At 39.8% G+C, this 22,484-nt stretch overlaps 1 protein-coding gene across 2 annotated transcripts in view; it reads right to left on the minus strand.

Moving 5' to 3' along the window:
• Nucleotides 1–8,537: 8,537 nt before the first annotated feature.
• Nucleotides 8,538–22,484, minus strand: part of reep2 (receptor accessory protein 2) — a 39,158-nt gene continuing 25,211 nt past the window's right edge. Inside the window, exon 8 of one of the 2 annotated variants that reach the window (XM_067457925.1) lies at nucleotides 8,538–10,965. In XM_067457925.1, the coding sequence (XP_067314026.1) occupies nucleotides 10,891–10,965 (75 nt within the window). In that variant the 3' untranslated portion in view covers nucleotides 8,538–10,890. Of the gene's footprint in view, nucleotides 10,969–22,484 lie in introns of both variants that reach the window. The other variant, XM_067457924.1, reaches the window with a different exon arrangement.

Consider the following 22,484-nt stretch of genomic DNA (forward strand, 5'->3'; position numbering starts at 1 on the left):
TTTCAAAAATCACTTCAAAAATGTACAAGGTCTAACTAGATTCCTGAAGGAAGTGTCAGTGTTTGCAAAGGGGCAGAATAGAGTTTACACATGTTAAGGTAAGTTTAGATTTTAGGTTTTGTGGCACTGAAATGGTCTATATTGCTATAACGCTAAGTGCGTGTCTTGTTATAGATGGTTATAGCATACAAAGACCTTTAAAACTTGAGTATCCAAATACAATAACATCTGTTAGATTTTGAATGTTGTATAACAACGTTAGCTAATTTTTTAAATTGAGAAAGTATGATGTATATAGTGTAGGCTACTATAGCCTATATCCACTCGTTCCTATAAGTGCGTAGACTAAAAGTATTGAATATACAAAAAATACGTATGAAAACAAACAGTACAGAGTGGTGTTTCTTTCTACATACAATACATCTACATATCATATGCATAGTTCTACAAATAATAAATGGCACATTGTTCCTTAACTGTGCCTCAACAAATTGCTGTTTGCTAATTACCAATGCTATCATCTACTTTCGTACGAAAACCAAATATCAAAACCAGTGGGAGGGAGAAAAAAAAAACTTGTAGGCCTATGTATCATTTTTGTTCTCATTATTTCATACCTGACCACAACATCCACGTTTTTAAAGGAGGGAAATGCCGGGATCTGCTAAGTAAATACACTGAAAACGGTGTTTTGGGAGCTGCACTTCGAGACCACCATCACTCTTTCTTGATCAAACAAGGCCCTCTGCTGGTCATACAGAAACATGCAACCCATTTATACTTGATCCCTAAAATCTAAACAGATCTAAAATCTTAATTTAAAATATTTTTGATTATTATCCATCCATTTTTTTTTTTTTTTTGAAAGAGGTCTCAGTACACTTTAGTTCAGGGTCCAATTCTCAATATTAACTAGTTGCTTATTAGCATGCATATTACTAGGATTTTTTTCTGTTTTTTATTATTTATTTTCTGCTACTTATAAAGCACATATCTGCATGACCATAATCTACATACCTTAATCCTACCCAATACCAAAATTTAACAACAAACTATTAATAAGCCGTAATTAGGAGTTTATTGAGGCAAGTCATAGTTAATAGTGAGAATTGGACCCTAATCGAAAGTGTGATCCAAGTCTCTTATGAAGGCTGCATTTATTTGATTGAAGAATACAGTAAAACAGTAATACTGTGAAATATTATTACAATTTAAATTAACTTTGTTCTATCATATTTTAAAATGTTATTTATTCCTGTGATGCAACACTTGATTTTTTTTAGTGTCACATGATCCTTCAGAAATCGTTCTAATATGATTTGATGCTCAAGAAACATTTATGATTATCACTGTTGAAAAAAGTTGCATTCATTTGCAATAGAAAACGTGTAACATTATAAATATATTTTTTAAAGTAATTTAATATATCCTTGCTAAATCTTTTTCTTTTTTAACTAAGCAAAACTTTTGAACAGTAACGCCAGAATATTTTTATAATGGAGACTTAAGCATTCAAATGCTTTCTAGAGGCACTTGCGTGTATCTACATATTTTTTTAGATTTGAGCTTTGAGATGGAAGACTATGAAAAAACATTTAAAAGTTTCTCTATGGCAGTAAACACACTTCTGAGCCAAATCTTAGGCAAAATAGTCTGTGCTTGTTGTACATGCACACGCCTCCTCAAATATAAATATAAACTGATGGCAATGAATGCACAGGTTGGATGGAGGAGAAAAACAGGAACTGTGAGCTGGTTAAACACAGCCAGAAATGTGCTTTTTCATTGCAGTGGGAGAGAACTGTTACGTGGGCCTCTTCATTGCCCAGCTGATGCAGTGTAACAGGGTTTCTCCTGCTGACGTCAGAACAGTCCGTGCAAACCCCGCAGTCTCAGGGGGAAGCTAACAGATAGAGAGAAAAACAGCCAGAGAATATAGGGAGAGCTGGCCACCTAGCAACCCGTCGTCCTGCTGCCATGGAGAGGTGGGCAGAGAGCGGAGACGACAAACCTATAGGAGAGAGGGAGGTGATGCAAGCACCAGGCAAACTCAGGGATTCCCTCATCTGGGGTTCACACCAGCCCACATCCCAGGAATCACCCCATACACCACGGGACTTCAGCAGTAATGAGATTCAATTACTGCAGAGCCTTATGTAACCAGCTAACTTACTTTCACCAGTGTCACCAGTTTCAAGCAAACAAGCACTTTTGCTGAAAGTAGAGTTAGTGGATATAATCGTAAAAAGCCCTTTGTAGGCATAAAAACACAAAAGTGTTGGAGGTTATTTCTAGAAATAATGCTGAATTTATAGCCCTCAATATTCTGTAAAAGAAGCTGCTTTCTTGCACAGTAAAGTGTTGTAATCAGTGAAGCATATAACCTGGCATTTTAAGCTAATGTGTGCACTTGAGAGATAAACATGACTTGAAATTTGATTGACTGAAAGTATAATTATTTCACTTTCATTTTGCGTCATTGTTTATTTGCACTGTTAAACTGGTTTTAATTAGTAAAGATAATTAGCTTTCTCATTTCAGAGATTCAAGATGCATATAATAACATTCATTACCGCTCAATAAAGCTCCAGTTGTTTGTCATTATCTATCTATTAACTCCCTTAGTTTACAAACTGATAATATTGGATTACTTGCTCCACCTAGTGACTCAGCCTTGAATTGGTCTGTGGTCATGTTTCTATTAAACTCTCACTCTAATACAATCTTCAACTTGATCCATGACAAAAAAAAAGGACTATTTTTCCTTTAACCGTTACTCTCTTTGTCTATGTCAGCGTCTGATGTCATGAAAAGTATTTGACCATTTCTGGCGACCTTCATAATCGCAGCTTTGTTTAGTTTATTTTAATGATAGTTCCAGTCATGGATGCTGACACAGAGTTTCGCTATAGTCGTCTAGGATCTTAGAATCGTCTTTTTTACCTCACCAGCAACAGACACGTCCAGTGTGTGAATTAACCAGGTTGAAAAGCCCCACAATGGAATTGTAACTAAAAGTATGCTTTTACTTTTTTGTGTCTTTCAATGTTGCAAACAGCTAGGTGACGCTATGGGGAAACACCTTTTTCCTAGAAATACTGAAGCCTGATTCACTTAACAGCATTGCTCCACAATAGCCAATGGCACTTAAGCGCACAAAAAGGGGGTGGGAACGCAACCAATATAAGGCGACACTCCTTAGAATTTTTCTCCTTAAATTTGCAACCCTGAAGCCTCTTCTTCTCTGTCAAGTCATCAAAAAAATTGGATCATTTTACAAAAAGAATTACCTTATGCACTCCGGCAGGGCAGTGGAGCAAGAAGAAGGGGGCCTTTCTTAGCAGACACAAGCAGTGGCGAGCTCACGTCGGCTCAGCGCCCGCATCCCTCCCGTTCCCTGGACCAACTTTCCCCAGTGGTATTTGCCAAGTTGTTTTTCTGACCCCCGTCATAGGCTTGTGACCTCTTCTCTTTTGGCATGCCGAGGAGGAATGTGACAATGCCATGTACATAACAGGGTCTGAATGGGAGGACTGGCCGGCTAGCCATATGGAGGACTCTGATTCCCACTGCAGTAGCTCATCCGCAATATTTCTAAGTCAGTTGACGAGTTTGCCTAGAATGGTCTCCTCCTGCCTGAGCCAGAACAAAGCAGGCAGGATGAGTGGTTTCTTTAGCCAAATTCCTACCCCATTTTCTCCAAGATGTGACATGCCCCATTTTAGCTTGTACCCACATCTCGGGTTCATTACTTCTCTCTAGGGCTGGGCACCGCACAGCAAAACTTTTAGGGTTTCGAGCAAAAACCTCTGATACTATAAGTATTGAAGAATTATTTATCTTTTGGTGGCAAATTTCGGTTCCAAAAGCCAAGCGGCTGTGTCTGTGTGAACCTGTAGCATACTTGCACGTAAAGATCTAAAGCAGCAGTGTTTGGCTGTCCACCACCACGTGACGGGAGGATTTCTGAAGATACCCGCACTCTCGAAGTCACACAATATAAGTGTAGTTTTTTTTTCTTCTCATGTGTTCTACCGCATCGTTTTACAATGCCAAAGAGTTCTAAAGTGTGGCTACACTTTATAAAAGTGGATGCTAAGTCAGCAAAGTGCAACATATGCAATAAGAGGTGACCAATGGCAGCGGCATACTCAACCTAGGCACTCTGAACTGTGCCCGAGCACTTTTGAACCCCAAAGCCCGGTTCATGTGACAAGTATGAGCTCTCCGTTCCGTGCCCTGGCGTGGTTCCTTTGGCCGGCCCAGGCCATTTGGAAGAGGTGAGCGTTCAGTTGGGCCAGTGCGGCCTTCGGTTGGGCCCGCGCGTCGTTCGGCTGGGCCAGAGCGCCGTTCGGTTGGGCCAGTGCGGCCTTTGGTTGGGCCAGAGCGCCGTTCGGTTGGGCCAGAGCGCCGTTCGGTTGGGCCAGTGCGGCCTTCGGTTGGGCCAGTGCGGCCTTCGGTTGGGCCCGCGTGTCGTTCGGCTGGGCCAGAGCGCCGTTCGGTTGGGCCAGAGCGCCGTTCGGTTGGGCCAGAGCGTGGTTTCGCATGAAGTGTGTGATAACGGTCCTGGTTATCACCTTCTTGATTAACATGAATTGTAGTTTGCGAGTAAAATGGTAAATTCCTCCATCAAAATCAGCTGCCTCTGTAATAATCTTCTGATAAGTGCAGTGCAGTCAAGTAAAAATCACTGCGCATCATAATTGATCAATTATGGCCTAATAAGGCAGTCTATTTGTGGAAACGCTTTTCTTCTGTTCTTCTTCAAAACAAAAAGTTGCATCATGAATGACGCAAGCGTGCAGCAAGTGTGAGTGCAGGCCAGGAGAGAGAAGGGAGAGGGGATAATCGTCCTCGGTGAAATACTTGACAGATAAGTGTAATTTCACTACTTAAACCGAATGCATCCACATAACGTTGACTACAACGTTATGTGTGTTAGCTTGTGCTGTTAGTCAGTTGCATATGGTATCGAAAAAAGTATTGTTAGGAACCGGTATCGAAACTGAGGTATCAAAATTGCCACCGGATTAAAAGATTTTGAACAATACTCAGCCCTGCTTCTCCCCATTGAGGAAGCTACTGCTGCCCATCTTTGCCCCTCCACATTGCTGAGGGTAAAAGTCCACAAACTCACTGCTGTGGGTGCACTTGGTTTGGTGAAATGCGGAGCATAAATGCCAATGATGGGACCAATAATTGGCCACACATCACTTCACTTTTCATTTTCCATTGTCCACCAACACCTAGTGTTGTAGTCAAGACCACCTAAACCGAAACCAAGTCAAGACCAAGACCAGCATGTGCAGAGACCAAGACAAGACCAAGACTTTGTGGGGTTGAGACAAGACAAAACCAAGACCAAGGAAGAGCGAGACTGAGTCAAGACCAAGGCCGCACCTATAGCACTCCTTAAAATCCTATAGAAGATCCATATCTACTATCACATCAATGATGTTAAATCAGACAATGCAACAGCAATTTAGTGATATCCTTGAAGTTGTGGTCTTCACTGGTCTTGAGATAAAATCCAGAGTCCTCTAAGTCCAAGACCGAGTACAAATGCGGTCGAGACCGAGACGAGACCAATACCTTCAAAAAATGGTCTTAAGACCGATCTCAAGACCAAGACCGGTCTCGAGTACTACAACACTACCAACACGGTTGGAAAAGGGCAAGCCGCAGCCCCCCAGGCAGCGTCAGACCTCCACCTGGTGGTTGTTTTCAAGGCAAAGATACTCAAGCACCTAAATGAGCAGGGTCCCAATCCAGAAATCTTCAGACTTCACCCTAAAAGCCACAAAGATGACGGCACAGTGGCTTTAGAAAGTGACGTGTATTTTTACGCAGTCATTATGTCATGTTGCAAGATGCTAGATCTTATTTTGAAGCTTCAATGTTAAACCTGTTTAACTGGATGTTGACAGCTAGCAGTTCAGCAGAAGAGGTGAATAAGGGGGTGTACCAGTCTGCAAAAATGGAAACCCCCACCAGCACGATATCGCCCATTTGTGGCCACAGTTTGATGATATTGCTGTTTTTAGCTTCTGCCCACATTTACCAAGTGCATGAACACGGTTCTTGCTTCTCTTCATCTGAACAGAGTACGTGGATTGGCTGCTTTTGGCTCCTTCAGCGAACAAGCTGTGCAGCCACAGAGATCGGCTTGTCAACCACCTTCAGTGTTTGAGGCTTACAATCAACCTGAAGAAAAGTCCAGCACATGCTATATATTACAATTCTGGGCATGAGTCTTAAATTGCTGTGCGAACTCACCTGAGGCGCTATCCTCTTAAATGAGCACTGATTAACTAAGTAATTTTAGCTTTTTACAATCTGTGTCTGGACAGACACAGAGAGAAAGGGGCATTTAAACTGTCTGCAGCTCAGAGCACTGCAGTTCACTTGGATCTCAAGTGTTTTTACTCTCAAGTCCATCCCAAACATGTTCCTGTTCACAAGGACAACATGGCAGTGGTGGTGTACATAAATTGCCATAGAGGCATACATTCCCGCACTCTCCTCAGAAGGATACACCTATGCTGCCTTCAAAAGTGAATCAGATGAAGGTACTCAGGAAACAGGAAGTGAATCTAACATTGGATTCGGACATGCCTTGATGCCTTCCTACCTTTACCCAGCATTTCAGACTGATCTCATGAAATGGCGTATGTACGATACGCCAAGTCGTATGCCATTTTTGCATGCACGCTTTTAGTGTGTTTATCAATGCTGTTTGGCCTACATTGACTTACATTACCTTGCGATTGCGTGTTAATTTAATACCACACACACACACACACACACACACACGCGTATGTTGTGTTTTTGTGAATTGTGGGGACTTTCCATAGGCTTAATTGATTTAACAAACTGTAGATCCTATCCCCCTACACTGTCCCCAACCCTAAACCTACCCATCACACACACACAAACACACACACACACACACACACACACTTAATGTTTAGTTTCGGCGTAGAAATTTACGCAGAATCACACGGCATAGATATACACATGGCTAGCTCAAAATGCGTAAAAATAACACTCCACTTGGCTTTAGAAAGTGGCGTGTATGTTTATGCAGTCACGATGTCATGTTGCAGCATTTTTAAGCTATCGGACGCAGCCAGTCTCCCACAAAGAGATTTGTTCTATCTAACAGAGAACACTGATCCAGACCTATAAACACCTTGAGTGAAGTCCAGAAATTACTTCCTCAAACGTACACGTCACAAATTAAATATAAGCAAGGTTTCAGTGAAATTAAGTGCCGTCATATCCTCAAAACATCCTTGTTCACATTACTATATAATAACATGAACTTAAATTTACTGAGTTGTTTCTACTAAAATAATATTGTCAGCTTAAGTGTTTGTTCAGTCAACTTAACATTGCTGAGTGAAACTAACAAACTGGGCAGTGGATCTGTTCCTAGCATGCTTTGCAAGGGAGTTCATTTGGAGAGTAAATTTAGGTATTAAAGTGCTATTTTATGTAGTTTCAGTAGTGTTTAATGTGGAGTTTCTGTAATTTTGTGGTTACCATTGTGCGTTAGAGTGGTGCCTGTGTTTAGCCTGTGGAAACTCATATACACATATTTATTGGCTGGAATTCCTGCCCTCAATTAAATTGAGTTTGTCCAATTAATTAATTTTGCTAAAACTTAAATGGTGCCATAAACCAGTCATTGCCTAAAATGGTCAACCAATTATTTCCCTGAATACTGTAAAATTATAAAGTGCGTGTCTGCTAGACTGCCAAATTACAGTTGTCAACTTTTAAACATACTGTACACATGACCTCAAAGCTGTAAGAGTTTTAGAGTTTTTATTTTATGCTTTCCTTTGGTTACATGTTAACAATGTAAAAATTCTGAAATAATATTTTTCTTTAACTTAATGGGAATGTAAGATTCAGTCTTGCTATTATTAGATTAAAATAACAGGCAAATACATATATATTCTTATGCCTGTATATAACCAGATGAAATGGTTCTCTTTGATGTGATCATCCTGCACACGTTAAACATATCTAAATAGGTTACAATTTAGAAATAAAAGCACATTTCCTAAATGGGGCATCTTCCCCCGTCTTGCTCTAAATCTTGTCATACCTTCTATGTAATTACAGCTTTTTGACAGAATGCTTTTTACATCAACAAAAACTTAATATTATAACCTAACAGAAATGCAGCATCAGCTGAAATGAACGGTTTGAGCTTGAGAATGTACGGCTCAGAGACCAGAGTTCTTTATGAAAAACTAAAGGCATATATTAAATTACAGGAATGGCTCCTGTTAATGCAGCTAAAGGTACAGTTATTACTCTTGTACAGAGGGGATATGGGTATTCCATAACTTTATGAAATGATGTGCCTCAAAACCACTGGACGTACTGAAGTAACAAATAAACAAGCAAAGAATGCTAGTTGCCTAGTACATTTCATCTACTGTATGATGAACAAAGCTTAAAATAAAATGAAGAAAAGGTTTAGATTAGCTAAAACAACATACTGAAAGTTAAATGAATAATCCTTTAGGGATGTAATTGCATTTTTATTGAATAATAATTCAAGGTCAGATAGTACACACTTAGCAGCAATCTCTTTCTTTTTCATTCTTTTAATATATTAGGAGCATTGAGAATTGGCACAAACAATATATTAATGTTGACTATTCTCTCACAGTTCAAATCTGTATGCAATAACACCAATTTCCAACACATTACAGAAAATATAAAAGAAAAACTGAATATGTTCAATTTGTCACATCTCACTCACAATGCAGGCTTCTGTGAATTAAAAAAAAGTTTTTGTCATTTTTGATTATGCAAATAAGAAATGGCAAACAAAGGGGGGAAGCAGCGAAAAAACAGGAACAAAGAAAAGAGTGAGACTGACATGTCATATTTGTGTGGGTTGGTGAGAAGCAACCACACTAGCATTTAATTAAAAGAAGAAAAAAAAAAGTTTCTTTTTTAAAAACTGAATTACTCAAGAGACAGACAGAAAGTGTCAAGTTGCCAATCAGCAACAGTGAATGAAAGATCATGATGATAGTTAAGACGTGACAATGGGTCTGTATTACCGCATGTTATTTCTAAACCGTGTTTCTACAGAAACATCTACCTGCTATTAACTACATGTTTGAGTGTCTAATGTAAGACTGACGCATGTTTGCACAGTTAAAATGAACTGTAAAAACGATCATCAGTTCTTGTCAAATGCGACTGCCATTTTTCATTTCTCTACAAAATAAGGCAGAGAAGACAAAACACTAAATTAAAACGCAACTTGAATATGCACAAAACCAATAGGACTTAACAAGAAATGAACACGTTTCTGTACATCCTAGCCCACAAAAGTTACAAATTAAATGTAAACAAAGACAGAAAAATAACTTAAAGCCTATCAGATTAAGGCAGAAATTTTGTACAGGCAATAGTATTATACAAAATTAACAACTTCAGGTAAATTCCAGCTAAATGACCGACTGATTTAAATAGACTGATTCAAAACCGTCCCCCGTCCATGTGATCATTCAATCTGAGGCAGGGATCGGAGCTGTGCTCTTATGCTGTACAGCAACGCCCCCTACCAGCTCTTGGTAGTAATATTTTTGCAGCTACTGCCCTTGAACTCAAGATCTGAATCACACACAGCTGTGCTGGGAAACACAACTGCCCACAATTGGATTTAGGGCTACATGCAATTTCAAATTAGCTTGGTTCACAGGTTGTCTACAGATGAACCATAGGGTAAAAGAAAACGGACCACAGGGTTTTAAGCCAGTATATTTTATAAAAGCATCTATGATTTTCAACAATGACGGTTGATCATTTCTCCACACTTAACCACTCTCCCAACTCTCTGGGGATGCCATGCTTTGCGCTGCGCCAACTGAATCTGCTCTGATATGGACTATTTGAGATTCCTAAACAAGTAACAACAAAAAATCCCAGGATTAAAAGGCAGATAACTCAAAAAAAAGAGGGGTCTTGCCCTTTCCTGTAGCCAACATGTGATTGTTTTCATCTTGCACCTTACCAAAACACCAGATGACACCTGCAATCTGATCTACTGGTTCATATAAATGCCTTACATTACTTTTAAAACGTGCATCACGCTACACAAATGTAAAATTAGCACAAAGGACTGCTTATGCGAGTTGAACGCCTCCAGCCGCAGTTGACAAAAGCGTTCTTAATGACGAGCGTTTGAGAGCCTGCAGCTTTCAGGAGATATCTGACCACTTTAATCATGAATATTCAGAACAAATCTCACGCTGTGGATGTTCTGTGACCCGAAATAAGAACAGAACAGCTCAGGGTGCCTCCAGAACTCCCCGCGGACGCAGTACTCGTGAAATCAAGTCGGTTTCTATTAATTTAATAGCCCAGTTTTTCTGTTCCCAATTCTTGTTCGTCCCATAGCGTGTGGCCTACATGCTAAAAAAAAAAAGGAACCGGCCTCTATTATGGAAAACACGGAGTTCTAGCATGGAATCTGCAGTTATAAGGGACAGAAGTGTTGATGTATGATCATGTGCAGGCACTGCTTCCCGATCTCAATATTACAAATATCGTCTCTAATATTAAGGCCTACAGAGGACAAGACCCAGCCTTACTTAACACACGCACAGGAGTGATAACGTGAAAAATAAAACGCATGAAGCCTGATGTCTAAACATTCTCACCGCATTAAACCTACTAAACAAAACAGCCTCAGGCGCTGTGTGTGTGTGCGCGCGTGTGTGTGTGTGTGTGTGTGTGTGTGTGTGTGCAGGTGTCAGTACATATCTATAGCAAAGAGCACTAATATTTGGTTGTTAGTATGAGGAAGCATGTGATGTTTGTGTGTTGTCCGGGGATGGATGAGCGCAGTGTGACTCATGGAGATTCTGCAATGTTGTTGGCCATGGTTGTTGCTTTCTTCTTTGGCGGTTTCTTCAATGTCTTGGTGGCCTGCTGGGGATGACAGCAGGAAATGGTGGTAAACAGAAACAAAAGAAGAAGAAAAAAAGAGGGGATTAATACCTTTTGCAGTTATAACAAGACCAACTGGATGAACAGTTCAGTGAAGGCATGTGCTCTGCTCACAACAGCTCACACATAAAACCATGGAAAAGAAGTATACAGAAAATAAATAGGAATATCTCCTTCTGGTTTACATTCAAGCAGAAAGTATTCAGACCCCTTCATTTTGTTTTGATGCAACCTTGAGGTAAAATCAGATTATTGAAATTCTCAATACAGTGTAGCGATGTATGAAGCACTGCACACAGAAATCACTTTCAAACCTAGCCGTTTTCTGCTTATCAATGCAGTGAATCCAAATGATCAACTTACCATTGACCCAATGAATAAATGACCCTATACCGACTAGGCTATTAAAAGAGATGCTTCCAGAGATAATAGATCCTCTTCTTAATATCATTAATTCATCCTTGACATTAGGATATGTACCGAAAATGTTTAATTTGGCTATAATTAAACTACTTATTTTTTAAAAACGCAACTTGATCCTACAGAATTAGTCAATTATAGGCCAATCTCAAATCTACCCTTTCTGACAAAAATACTAGAAAAGGCTGTGTCTTCACAATTAAGTTCCTTTTTTAGAAAGAAATGGTATCTGTGAGGATTTCCAGTCAGGATTTAGACCGTATCATAGTACTGAGACTACTCTCATTAGAGTTACAAATGATTTACTCTTATCATCTGATCGTGGTTGTATCTCTCTATTAGTGTTACTTGTACTTAGCGCTGCATTCAATGGTATCGACCACAACATTCTTATGAATAGACTCTTTGTAATAAGGTTTGTAGATGGGAAGGAAGGAGGCGGGAACCGGCGAACGTTCAACAAATTTTAATATACAAATAAATAAACAAAACGAAAGTAAAACCGCGGGCAGCCCCTCGCGGACGACTGCCAAGTGCCCACAAACCCACAAAATAAAACGTAGGCAGCCCCTCACGGACGACTGCCCACAAACACATAACACATAAAACAAAACATAATATAAATCCAGGCCTGGTCCTCTCTCGTCTTCTGCTGCCGTTGCTCCTACTTTTATGCTCCCGTCCCTTGGCCGCGAGACGAGACCGGTGTGTCACGCAGCTGGTACTCATTACCACTCGTCACCGGCCGCTCTCGCGGTCCCTCGCCACGCTGCTTGCCACACCACACTCTTCTAAAATTATGTTGGCATTAGTGGAATTGCATTGGCATGGTTTAAATCTTACTTATCTGACCGTTATCAGTTTGTAGCAGTAAATGAAGAAATGTCACACCAATCACAAGTTCAGTATGAAGTACTGCAAGGCTCAGTGTTAGGACCGCTGCTCTTCACCCTGTATATGCTACCACTGGGAGATATCATTAGGAAGCATGGCGTTAGTGTTCATTGTTATGCTGACGATACTCAGCTCTACATTTCCTGCTACCCTGACAAAACTTACCAATTCACAAGATTAAAGAAATGCAAAGCTGATATAAAAAAATTGGATGACTAGTAATTTCCTGTAACTTAATTCAGAAAAAAAAACTTAATTTTTAATTATTGGACGAAAAAAAACGTAACAAGTAGTAACCTAGAATACTGTCTAACACTTGATGACTGCTCTGTCAAGCCCTCGTCGTCAGTGAGGAACCTGGGTGTGCTCTTTGATCTCTCATTTGAAAGCCACATTTCTAGCATCTGTAAAACTGCATTCTTCTACCATCTTAAAAAAATATATAAGCATATACAGTCTTGTTCAAAATAATAGCAGTACAATGTGACTAACCAGAATAATCAAGGTTTTTAGTATATTTTTTATTGCTACGTGGCAAACAAGTTAAAACCAGTAGGTTCAGTAGATTCTCAGAAAACAAATGAGACCCAGCATTCATGATATGCACGCTCTTAAGGCTGTGCAATTGGGCAATTAGTTGAAAGGGGTGTGTTCAAAAAAATAGCAGTGTCTACCTTTGACTGTACAAACTCAAAACTATTTTGTACAAACATTTTTTTTTCTGGGATTTAGCAATCCTGTGAATCACTAAACTAATATTTAGTTGTATGACCACAGTTTTTTAAAACTGCTTGACATCTGTGTGGCATGGAGTCAACCAACTTGTGGCACCTCTCAGCTGTTATTCCACTCCATGATTCTTTAACAACATTCCACAATTCATTCACATTTCTTGGTTTTGCTTCAGAAACAGCATTTTTGATATCACCCCACAAGTTCTCAATTGGATTAAGGTCTGGAGATTGGGCTGGCCACTCCATAACATTAATTTTGTTGGTTTGGAACCAAGACTTTGCCCGTTTACTAGTGTGTTTTGGGTCATTGTCTTGTTGAAACAACCGTTTCAAGGGCATGTCCTCTTCAGCATAGGGCAACATGACCTCTTCAAGTATTTTAACATATGCAAACTGATCCATGATCCCTGGTATGCGATAAATAGGCCCAACACCATAGTAGGAGAAACATGCCCATTAGTGTTGGGCGATATGCCTAATTTTCCAATCGTCATATCGTCAGCCTGTGAGATCGCCGATACGCGATCTCATCGCGTCGGGGCGGAGCATTCAGTGGCATAACTTTGTTTTAAAAAGTGGGTGGGACAGTCTCACGAAAATGCGTATAGTACGAGTGTGCAATCTCGTGGAATGTATATGTCAAAATGAGCTTTGGCTTACAAATGGTAGGCTACGCAGTTTTTTGTGTGCATATGATACACACTTTATGGCGTATTATAAGGGGATGCATCTAAACACAATATAGCGTTAGTGTCCAGATTTTTCACGTGAATAAAGGCATAGATTTGCACACTTTAAATCCTCGTATTTTTTTCTCATTAAAACCGAATATCATCATTGATTGTACATGAAGAGCAGGGACAGTTTTTGTGCATTTTGTTTCGTGATTTTACCGGAACGAATACAAAAGTAAGATTAAAGTGCTCTGCACATGCACGAGCCACGAGAGAAATCTGCAGCACTGAAAACAGCGGCAACGAGCGCCAGATCGCCTCTTATTTAACAATCGAAATGATGCTCTTCTAGTTAACCAGATGTGTTGTGTTTGTATTATTTAGGTTCATCCGTGAAGCAATCCGTGTGCAACTGGTCCGCTGTTGCATACCACAAACACAGCATTTATTCATTATTTTTTATTTAAAATCCAAAAGTTTTTACTGAACATGGCTCGTCACTAGCCTACATAAACAGCATTTTATTCAATTAATTTATTCATATTTAGATTTAGCTCACACACGTGGCAAAACATTTAAACATAGGTTATAGCCTAAATCACAAACATTTTAAATTAGAAACTTACAATAGGCTATTCAAAAACAGCAGACTCTCGTCTTTTCTTTCGTTTTTAAACCTTTTAAAGGAAATCCTGCAGTCTCGTTTCCTTGCTTAACTTGAGAAAAAAAGCCATGTGTTGACTTTGAAACAAGAGTAGGCCTATATTTTAAATTATACGCATCTGTGGTTAAATTACTAGATTTTCGCGTCAATAGCCTACCTGTTTATTTTAATGCGAACAATGTTCTGTCGTTTTAATGCAGCAACGCAGCGCAGCAAAAAATAGCCTCGGTACGAAAACGATCCGTGCACTGCTGCAGACGCACCGCTCCTGGAACGGACTGACGGACAGCATCCGCGTGCAGTATGAAAGCTGTCATCCGTTAACATGGGTACGGAAAAAAATACGCACCGCACACGCACTGCAGACGGAGTATGTGTGAAACGGGCTCCATCGGAACGCGTGTTCAGTGCAGCGGGCAACATAACTCCCCACCGCAACCTTCTCAAACCAGCTGGTTTTCTTTATACAAAACATTTTTGGGAATAGATACCTGAATTGCATAACAATAATTGTTGTCTTAATTGTTTCTGCCCTTGTGTTTGTTTTTGCAATAAGTTCATTCGAGTAGCCTATACATTTGAGGTGATTTAATTGTTTTGCCGTTTTATTTGAGTTCTTTCATTGTGTTTTTTATTTATTAAAGCCTATTTCGTTATTTATTATTTTTAGGCTACCGTCAACCTGGTGTCACAGCCTGTCTATTTTAATAAACTATTTATTTCTGTAGCCCATACAGCGGGCAAGGGCTAAAACACATTATTAGAAAATACATTGTCTGCTGACATTTAAGTATTTCACTGCACTTTAACAAGAAATCTTAGCTTAACGGCCAGTGCAATATTTTTTGTTCATTGTTCCGTCGTTAAGTCGTTTGAAATAAAGCTGCTTTTACTTTTTGACTGATTGCTCTGTTCAAATGTATAGGCTATAGCCTATAATTATAATATAGCAATTTGTTATTGTATTATTATAAGTATAAAATAAATGTACATTTATGAAAAAAAAAATGCTTTAGCCTGATGATGATGATGATGCCGTTTTCGCCGTGGCTTATGTGAATTTGTGAATATAGGGCTAGGTTGATCACCTTGCAATTAAATTCTGAAACTATGTAGTTTTTTCGTCTTTAAAAAAACATTTTTTTCACTGAAGAGTAACTCATTTTTACATTTTAAAAGCGTGTGGTGTTGCACTCGCAGTATATGCGGCACGTAGCCTGTGAGTGCAACACCACGCGCTTTGATGTTGATGTGAATAGTAAGGCTAAGCAGAATAAGTACAATTAATGTAATGATGATGATAATAATAATAATAACTATGATCATAATATTTTCATTTAATAATAATTTTTATTTATTTATTATATTCATGGGGAGCGAGCCAAATATCGCCTTGAAATCGCCAACAGCTTCAGCTTTCGGCGATCTCTCTGCCTATCGTTGATACACGATACTATCGTCTATCGGCACAACCCTAATGCCCATATCATGATGCTTGCACCTCCATGCTTCACTGTCTTCACTGTGTACTGTGGCTTGAATTCAGAGTTTGGGGGTCGTCTCACAAACTGCCTGTGGCCCTTGGACCCAAAAAGAACAATTTTTCTCTCATCAGTCCACAAAATGTTCCTCCATTTCTCTTTAGGCCAGTTGATGTTTTCTTTGGCAAATTGTAACCTCTTCTGCACATGCCTTTTTTTTTTAACAGAGGGACTTTGCGGGGGATTCTTGAAAATAGATTAGCTTCACACAGACGTCTTCTAACTGTCACAGTACTTACAGGTAACTCCAGACTGTCTTTGATCATCCTGGAGGTGATCATTGGCTGAGCCTTTGCCATTCTGGTTATTCTTCTATCCATTTTGATGGTTGTCTTCCGTTTTCTTCCACGTCTCTCTGGTTTTGCTCTCCATTTTAAGGCATTGGAGATCATTTTAGCTGAACAGCCTATATTTTTTGCACCTCTTTATAGGTTTTCACCTCTCTAATCAACTTTTTAATCAAAGTACGCTGTTCTTCTGAACAATGTCTTGAACGACCCATTTTCCTCAGCTTTCAAATGCATGTTCAACAAGTGTTGGCTTCATCCTTAAATAGGGGCCACCTGATTCACACCTGTTTCTTCACAAAATTGATGACCTCAGTGATTGAATGCCACACTGCTATTTTTTTGAACACACCCCTTTCAACTAATTCAACTAATTGCCCAATTGCACAGCCTTAAGAGCGTGCATATCATGAATGCTGGGTCTCATTTGTTTTCTGAGAATCTACTGAACCTACTGGTAACTTGTTTGCCACGTAGCAATAAAAAATATACTAAAAACCTTGATTATTCTGGTTAGTCACATTGTACTGCTATTATTTTGAACAAGACTGTATATTACAGCAACAGCTGTAATATATACAGCAACTGTTTTTAGTGACAAATGCTAAATAGTTAGTTTAGGCCTTCATGAGCTCAAGGCTAGATTATTGTAATGCTCTACTGGGTGGTTGCCCTGCTCGCTTAATAAACAAACTCCAGCTAGTCCAAAACGCAGCAGTTTGAGTTCTTACTAGAACCAAGAAATATGATCATATCCCAGTTCTGTCAACACTGCACTGGCTCCCTATTAAACATTGCATACATTTTAAAATTTTGCTTATTACTTACAAAGTACTAATTGGTTTTGCTCCCCAGTACTTAAGCGAGCTCTTAACACATTATACTCCATCACGTCTATTGCGGTCTCAAAACTCTGGCCAGTTGATAATACCTAGAATATCTAAATCAACTGCAGGCGTCGATCCTTTTCCTATTTAGCACCTAAACTATGGAACAGTCTTCCTAGCATTATTCGAGAAGCCGACACACCCTGTCCATTCAAATCTAGACTAAAAACGCATCTCTTTACCATGGCATACACAAAGAACATTTTTAACTTTCATTATTCAAATCAATTGAGTGATTGTTAGGCTGCATTAACTAGGTCAGCCGGAACCGGGAACACTTCCCATAACACCTGATGTACTCGTTACATCATAAAAAGAGTGGCATCATCACTAATGTTATTCTATCTGTTTATCCAGAGGTTTACTGATCCAGGCCGTATCCAGATCAGATGGTGGACCTTTGCCTAGAGATGAACAACCCATTGTAACCTTTTGTCTAGATTATAAACCAAAACAATTTGTCGCAAAATTTATATTAGGGAGGGAACCACCGGCTAAGCTCAGTACGTCAAAATACTCAGGACAAGCAATAGATGCACAATGGTAGTATAATTTGAAAAATGACAAAATAAAAAAACACATACAGCAATCAGAATGCAAGAGATGAATCCACACTTCACCATGTAAAAAAAAAAAAAAAAAAATTCTCACATTGTACCCAATGGGAAAGAAAAACTAAACATATGTATGACCTTTTAACACTACAGTCTGTAATCACCCAAGTACTGGCTAATTCTTCTGGTTGGTTTGACTTGCAGAAACCCAATGAGGATACAAATGGGCTGTCCTGAGGGTAAATAGCTCTTTTCCAATTACAAATAATCCTCCTTGATATTTCCACTATTAAAAAAAAAGAGTCCTTATAGACTGAACAGAAAATCAAACTAGATTCTCCGTCAGGACTCCAAAAGTGGCACGTCGACCCCAACCATGCTGTCAGCCCCAAACACCCCTGACTGCGTCTGAAAACCTAGGCAGCTGACTCGTTGCCTCGCTGCCTCATCAGACAATGACTCTACAGGCAGTCTATTGTGCACAAAGGTACCTCACAAAACTAATTTCGGACAGACTTCTAAGGCAGTGTAAAAGTTTCATAATCTACAGCAAAAAGAGAGAGCTTTGGTGAGAACTAAACACATATTTAATTACTACAGTAGTGATTTCTCGCTAGAAATGACATCAGAAGTGTAATATGTTGGTAAAAAAATAAAATAAAATAAAAAAACTTACATTTACACTTTACACAAAAACTGACCAGCAAACGCAACTTCTGGATGCCATCTTTTTCCCCCCAGCTCAACTGTCACTGAATGGAAAGCACAGGATTGTGGGATATCAAAGGCAACGAAGGATTCATGTATGCTGCCTTCAAAACTCGATCAGATTAAGTTCTCTCAGGAGACAGGACGTGAAGCTAACATTAGATTCCGATGCAGCTTGATGCCTTCCTGCCTCCAAATGTGTCCTCCGAAGGCAGCATTTTCCAGGTTTCGGACGCAGCCCCTGTTTTCTTCTTTTTTACAGCGGTTGGCATCCATGTTTAGGTGCATTACCGCCCCCCACTGCTACGGAGTGTGGATCAGAGAATAGAGGGAATGCACGTGACGTCACCATCAGCTGGAGCGACTGTGATTATGCCCTACTGAGTGGCAGAAAGACCGAGAGGCAGCACTGGTTTACAGTGAGAATGCAGAGAAAACACACAAAACCAGGCCCGGAGCCAGAAGTGGGGTAGGGGGAGGCTTGTCCACGGACATCGCTGTTCTAAGCTTGAGACGGATTTGATAATAGCATGTAATTTTCTCATTCAAACCACAGCCAACCTGCTGCTGCTTCTGCTTTAAGAGGGAAACGCTGCCTATAACTGCTTTTGTCTAGGATATGTAATCCTCTTTAAGTATTCGTAATAATAGCATATTATTAGCGAAAAGGAGCTAGCAAAAGATCCAGTGTGTATCTGTATGTGCACTCGTCAAATGATTACATTTCCAACGTGTGTTTTCGCTTCGGTGAGTAAAGTAGCCAATCACAGACATGTTCGTAGACTTCTACAACGCAGTTGGCCAATCACAGGTGTTGATTTTGGAATCACTCACCGCTCAAGTGTTTGTCCAGGTGCTGAGTTCAGTTAAACACGCGCAGCAATCCTCTATAAGTGCAGACATTGTGAAAATAAGAGATTCATTGTATACCAACGTTAATGTGGAACTTTGTGAGATTGCGTTTATTGAATGAGTGACAGCTTTTAGTGAATATAAAGTATATTACCACCACTACACGCTTCAAAACACTGACCCATCCGCATATACATGCGGGGTTCACTCAAAAAATGTGATGAATGACAGTTATAAACATTCATGTATAAAATCAGGCTCATAAAAATGTCAGGCAAACACTATTCCTGGCTGCATTTCATTATCCATGGATCCCTGAATCTTTGGTAAGTTGTAAGGATCGTTTGCTTTACTCATGTTTACCTCTATTAAATCCAGTCAGGCAGCCGCTCTTCTGCCACTCAGCCCTGGCTGAGGGGGCGTGTTACGGCGGGAAAGTGACATTGATGCATTCCCTCTATAGGCCAAGGGGGTAATCTAGCACTCGGAAAGCGTTCCACCCATAGGGGCTGCCATTGCTAACCAAGCCATCACCTGCTGTTAGCATCCCATTGACTCCCATTCATTTTTGAGTCACTTTGACAGTGAATAACTTTACATCTGAGGCGTTTAAAGACTCCATTTGGCCATTGTTTATTTCTAAAGAAACACGACAATGTATAAAAGGCTCCGTTACCTTACACTATCGCCCCGCAGAGGCTGTTTTTGTAAAAATAGGCTAACTATTACGTCATAACCAACGCGACTCTGTCGCACAGTTGAGAAATTACCGTATAGACCTGAGGAGACGCTCGCAGGCAATCTTTTACTGTCTATGAGACAGTCGGGGGGACGTGGAGACATAAAGTCTGATAAAGTCAAGGGAGAAGAATGGGGAGAAGCCCATAGTGAGCCAAAAGCAACGGGAGAAAATATTTAAACAACGGGATTCAGATTCAGATTTCACTTTCCACAACTACTAGAAGACCTACAGCTGTCAGACAGGAGGCTCACGTCACATCTACGTCGTCAAGCTCAGTCTGAGCCTGCGCAGTTCGCTCAGCCATCAGGAAGTGAGTGCTCCTTTACTGACTTCACTTAACGCCGTAGAAGTCAATGGGATAGCTCTGTCCATTTCTTTTACTGTCTATGCTATAGGCTTACCCATGTCTTCTTCTATCATTACCCCGCTGACATACACCCAAATGGCACCACACTCCCCCTAGTGTCAGGTAGACAATTTACATATAAAACAGCTAAAGTAACAAGTCAAATCTGGTTACAGTATCCCTGAAATGTCTGCAGAGACCGTGTCAATTAGTCTCCCCTCTAAAATCATCTCATCAACACAACATCCTCAATAAACCAGTCTCTGGTGTGATGCCGCCAATCTTTCGAATATTCAGATCTAATATGACTTCTGACCTTTAAAGGTCCACTGAAGTGCCTTGAAACGCGCCGCATTATTCAATGTGTTGACGTAATTTCCCCTGAAATGGCTTCAGCTGTTAGCAGCTCTTCCCCTTTTTTGAAACAGCCAATAGCGTTTCGTTAATATACAGTTTGATTAGAGCGGACCTTTCTGTTTGGTAAAGCCAGTTTCCTCTAACACTGTTTACCATCATAATCTCCTCCATATCGCTTTGAAATGCAGCATTCTGTGCAGAATTCAAATGGGTCCGATATGTTTTGTTGCCTGCGCGGACTTGCGCATATGATTCATGCTGCGCTCGTATCTGTAGTCTAAATTTAGACCAGAGCCGTTGGCGTGTGTGCGCTGCTGTGGTGCATGAAACTAACGTGAAAACAGACTTTATTCGCCTCAAAGGAAAGCATATTTACACTGAACCGTTTCCTATCACATTTAGTGTGCTGTGTCCCTTTCACCATGTAGAAATTAGTAAATGTGTGTTAACAACTCATGACCGATTTCAGCAGCAGCTTCTTCAGCAGTGTAGGGGGCGGGCCTTAGATTCTAGAGAGCATTTTGATTGGACAGAAGATTTGACGAGAAGGTGAAGTCTGCAATGATGTCATCAAAATCTGAGATTCGTTTTAACGGAAGTGAGAGACTGTACATTTTGAATGCCTATATCTCCTAAATGCAAATTCAGTAATTGTTTTGGAACACACCAGCTTATTTATAACTTTAAGGCTCACACAGTCATACTAAAATCTAAAAAACTTCAATTTTGATTTCAGTGGGCCTTAAAGGTTGCCAGAATAATAATCATACACTGTTTGATAATAGGTCAGAGGAGAACTGGCACCCCGACTGAGCCTGGTTTCTTCCCAGGTTTATTTTTCTCCATCATGCCCTGGTGGAGTTTTGAATCAAATTCTGTTGTATTATTTTCCTGTTAACACTGTGAAACTGCTTTGAAACAATCAGCATTGTAAAAAGTGCTATATAAATGAAAAATCCTATTAAAATGACTGGATTTCACCCATGAAAATATACTGAACAAAAGCTCAAAAATGCTTTTTAAAAAACCTGCACTCTGTAATCCATAATGGCACAACGGTAAAAATGTAAAAAATTAAATTAAAAAAACACAACCTTTGCAAATGTATTCAAAAGAAAAGAAAAAAACTCAATGAAATCACATTGGCATAAGCATTCAGACCAACACAGTGCCCCATTTATGCTTTTTCAGATATTGCCTTTCATGTAGTGTGTTTATAGCTGTTTGTAAATGCAAAAGGTCTGCAAAGTTTCTAAGATCAAAGTGCAGATAAATGGAGTTATTGTCTCCTAAAAGAAAGAACCGATTCTGAACTGCCTGAAACAAGTCCCCAGTAATTCCAGTCTTACTTCCTGCTCAAAACTATGTAGGTTTGTTTGCATAATGCAATGTCATCATTGGCTGCCCGTGAAAAGCATCTACTTTGACCCTCAAACGCTGTAGTTGTAGCTGAGGCTTGGAAGAGTTTGGTTCATGTTGTAAACATGTCAAGAAAAACAATGTTTTCAGCTCTGTTAAAAGGAATTCCACTTTGTCTTTACTTCCAAAGAACGAGGACTCGCACTGGAACTGATACAGTATTACAGATTACTGCATGTTCTTGTGTCCATTAAAAAGATCAGATATATCGATATTCATGATTGGCAATGCAGCGATTGGCTGATGGCAAGACTGCAACGTAATGACATCATATATTAAAAAAGAGCATCACACACCTGACCAAAAAATAAACTTGAAATTCTGGACCTTTATAAGGAAGCAGCAAAGCGACCAAAACAACATAAAAGTTATAATAGTTAAATGAAATGTACTGTTTGTTACATGATTCCTAATTATTT

Source organism: Pseudorasbora parva, chromosome 11 (genome assembly GCF_024679245.1).
Source record: "Pseudorasbora parva isolate DD20220531a chromosome 11, ASM2467924v1, whole genome shotgun sequence".
In the NCBI taxonomy this organism is placed as follows: domain Eukaryota; kingdom Metazoa; phylum Chordata; class Actinopteri; order Cypriniformes; family Gobionidae; genus Pseudorasbora; species Pseudorasbora parva.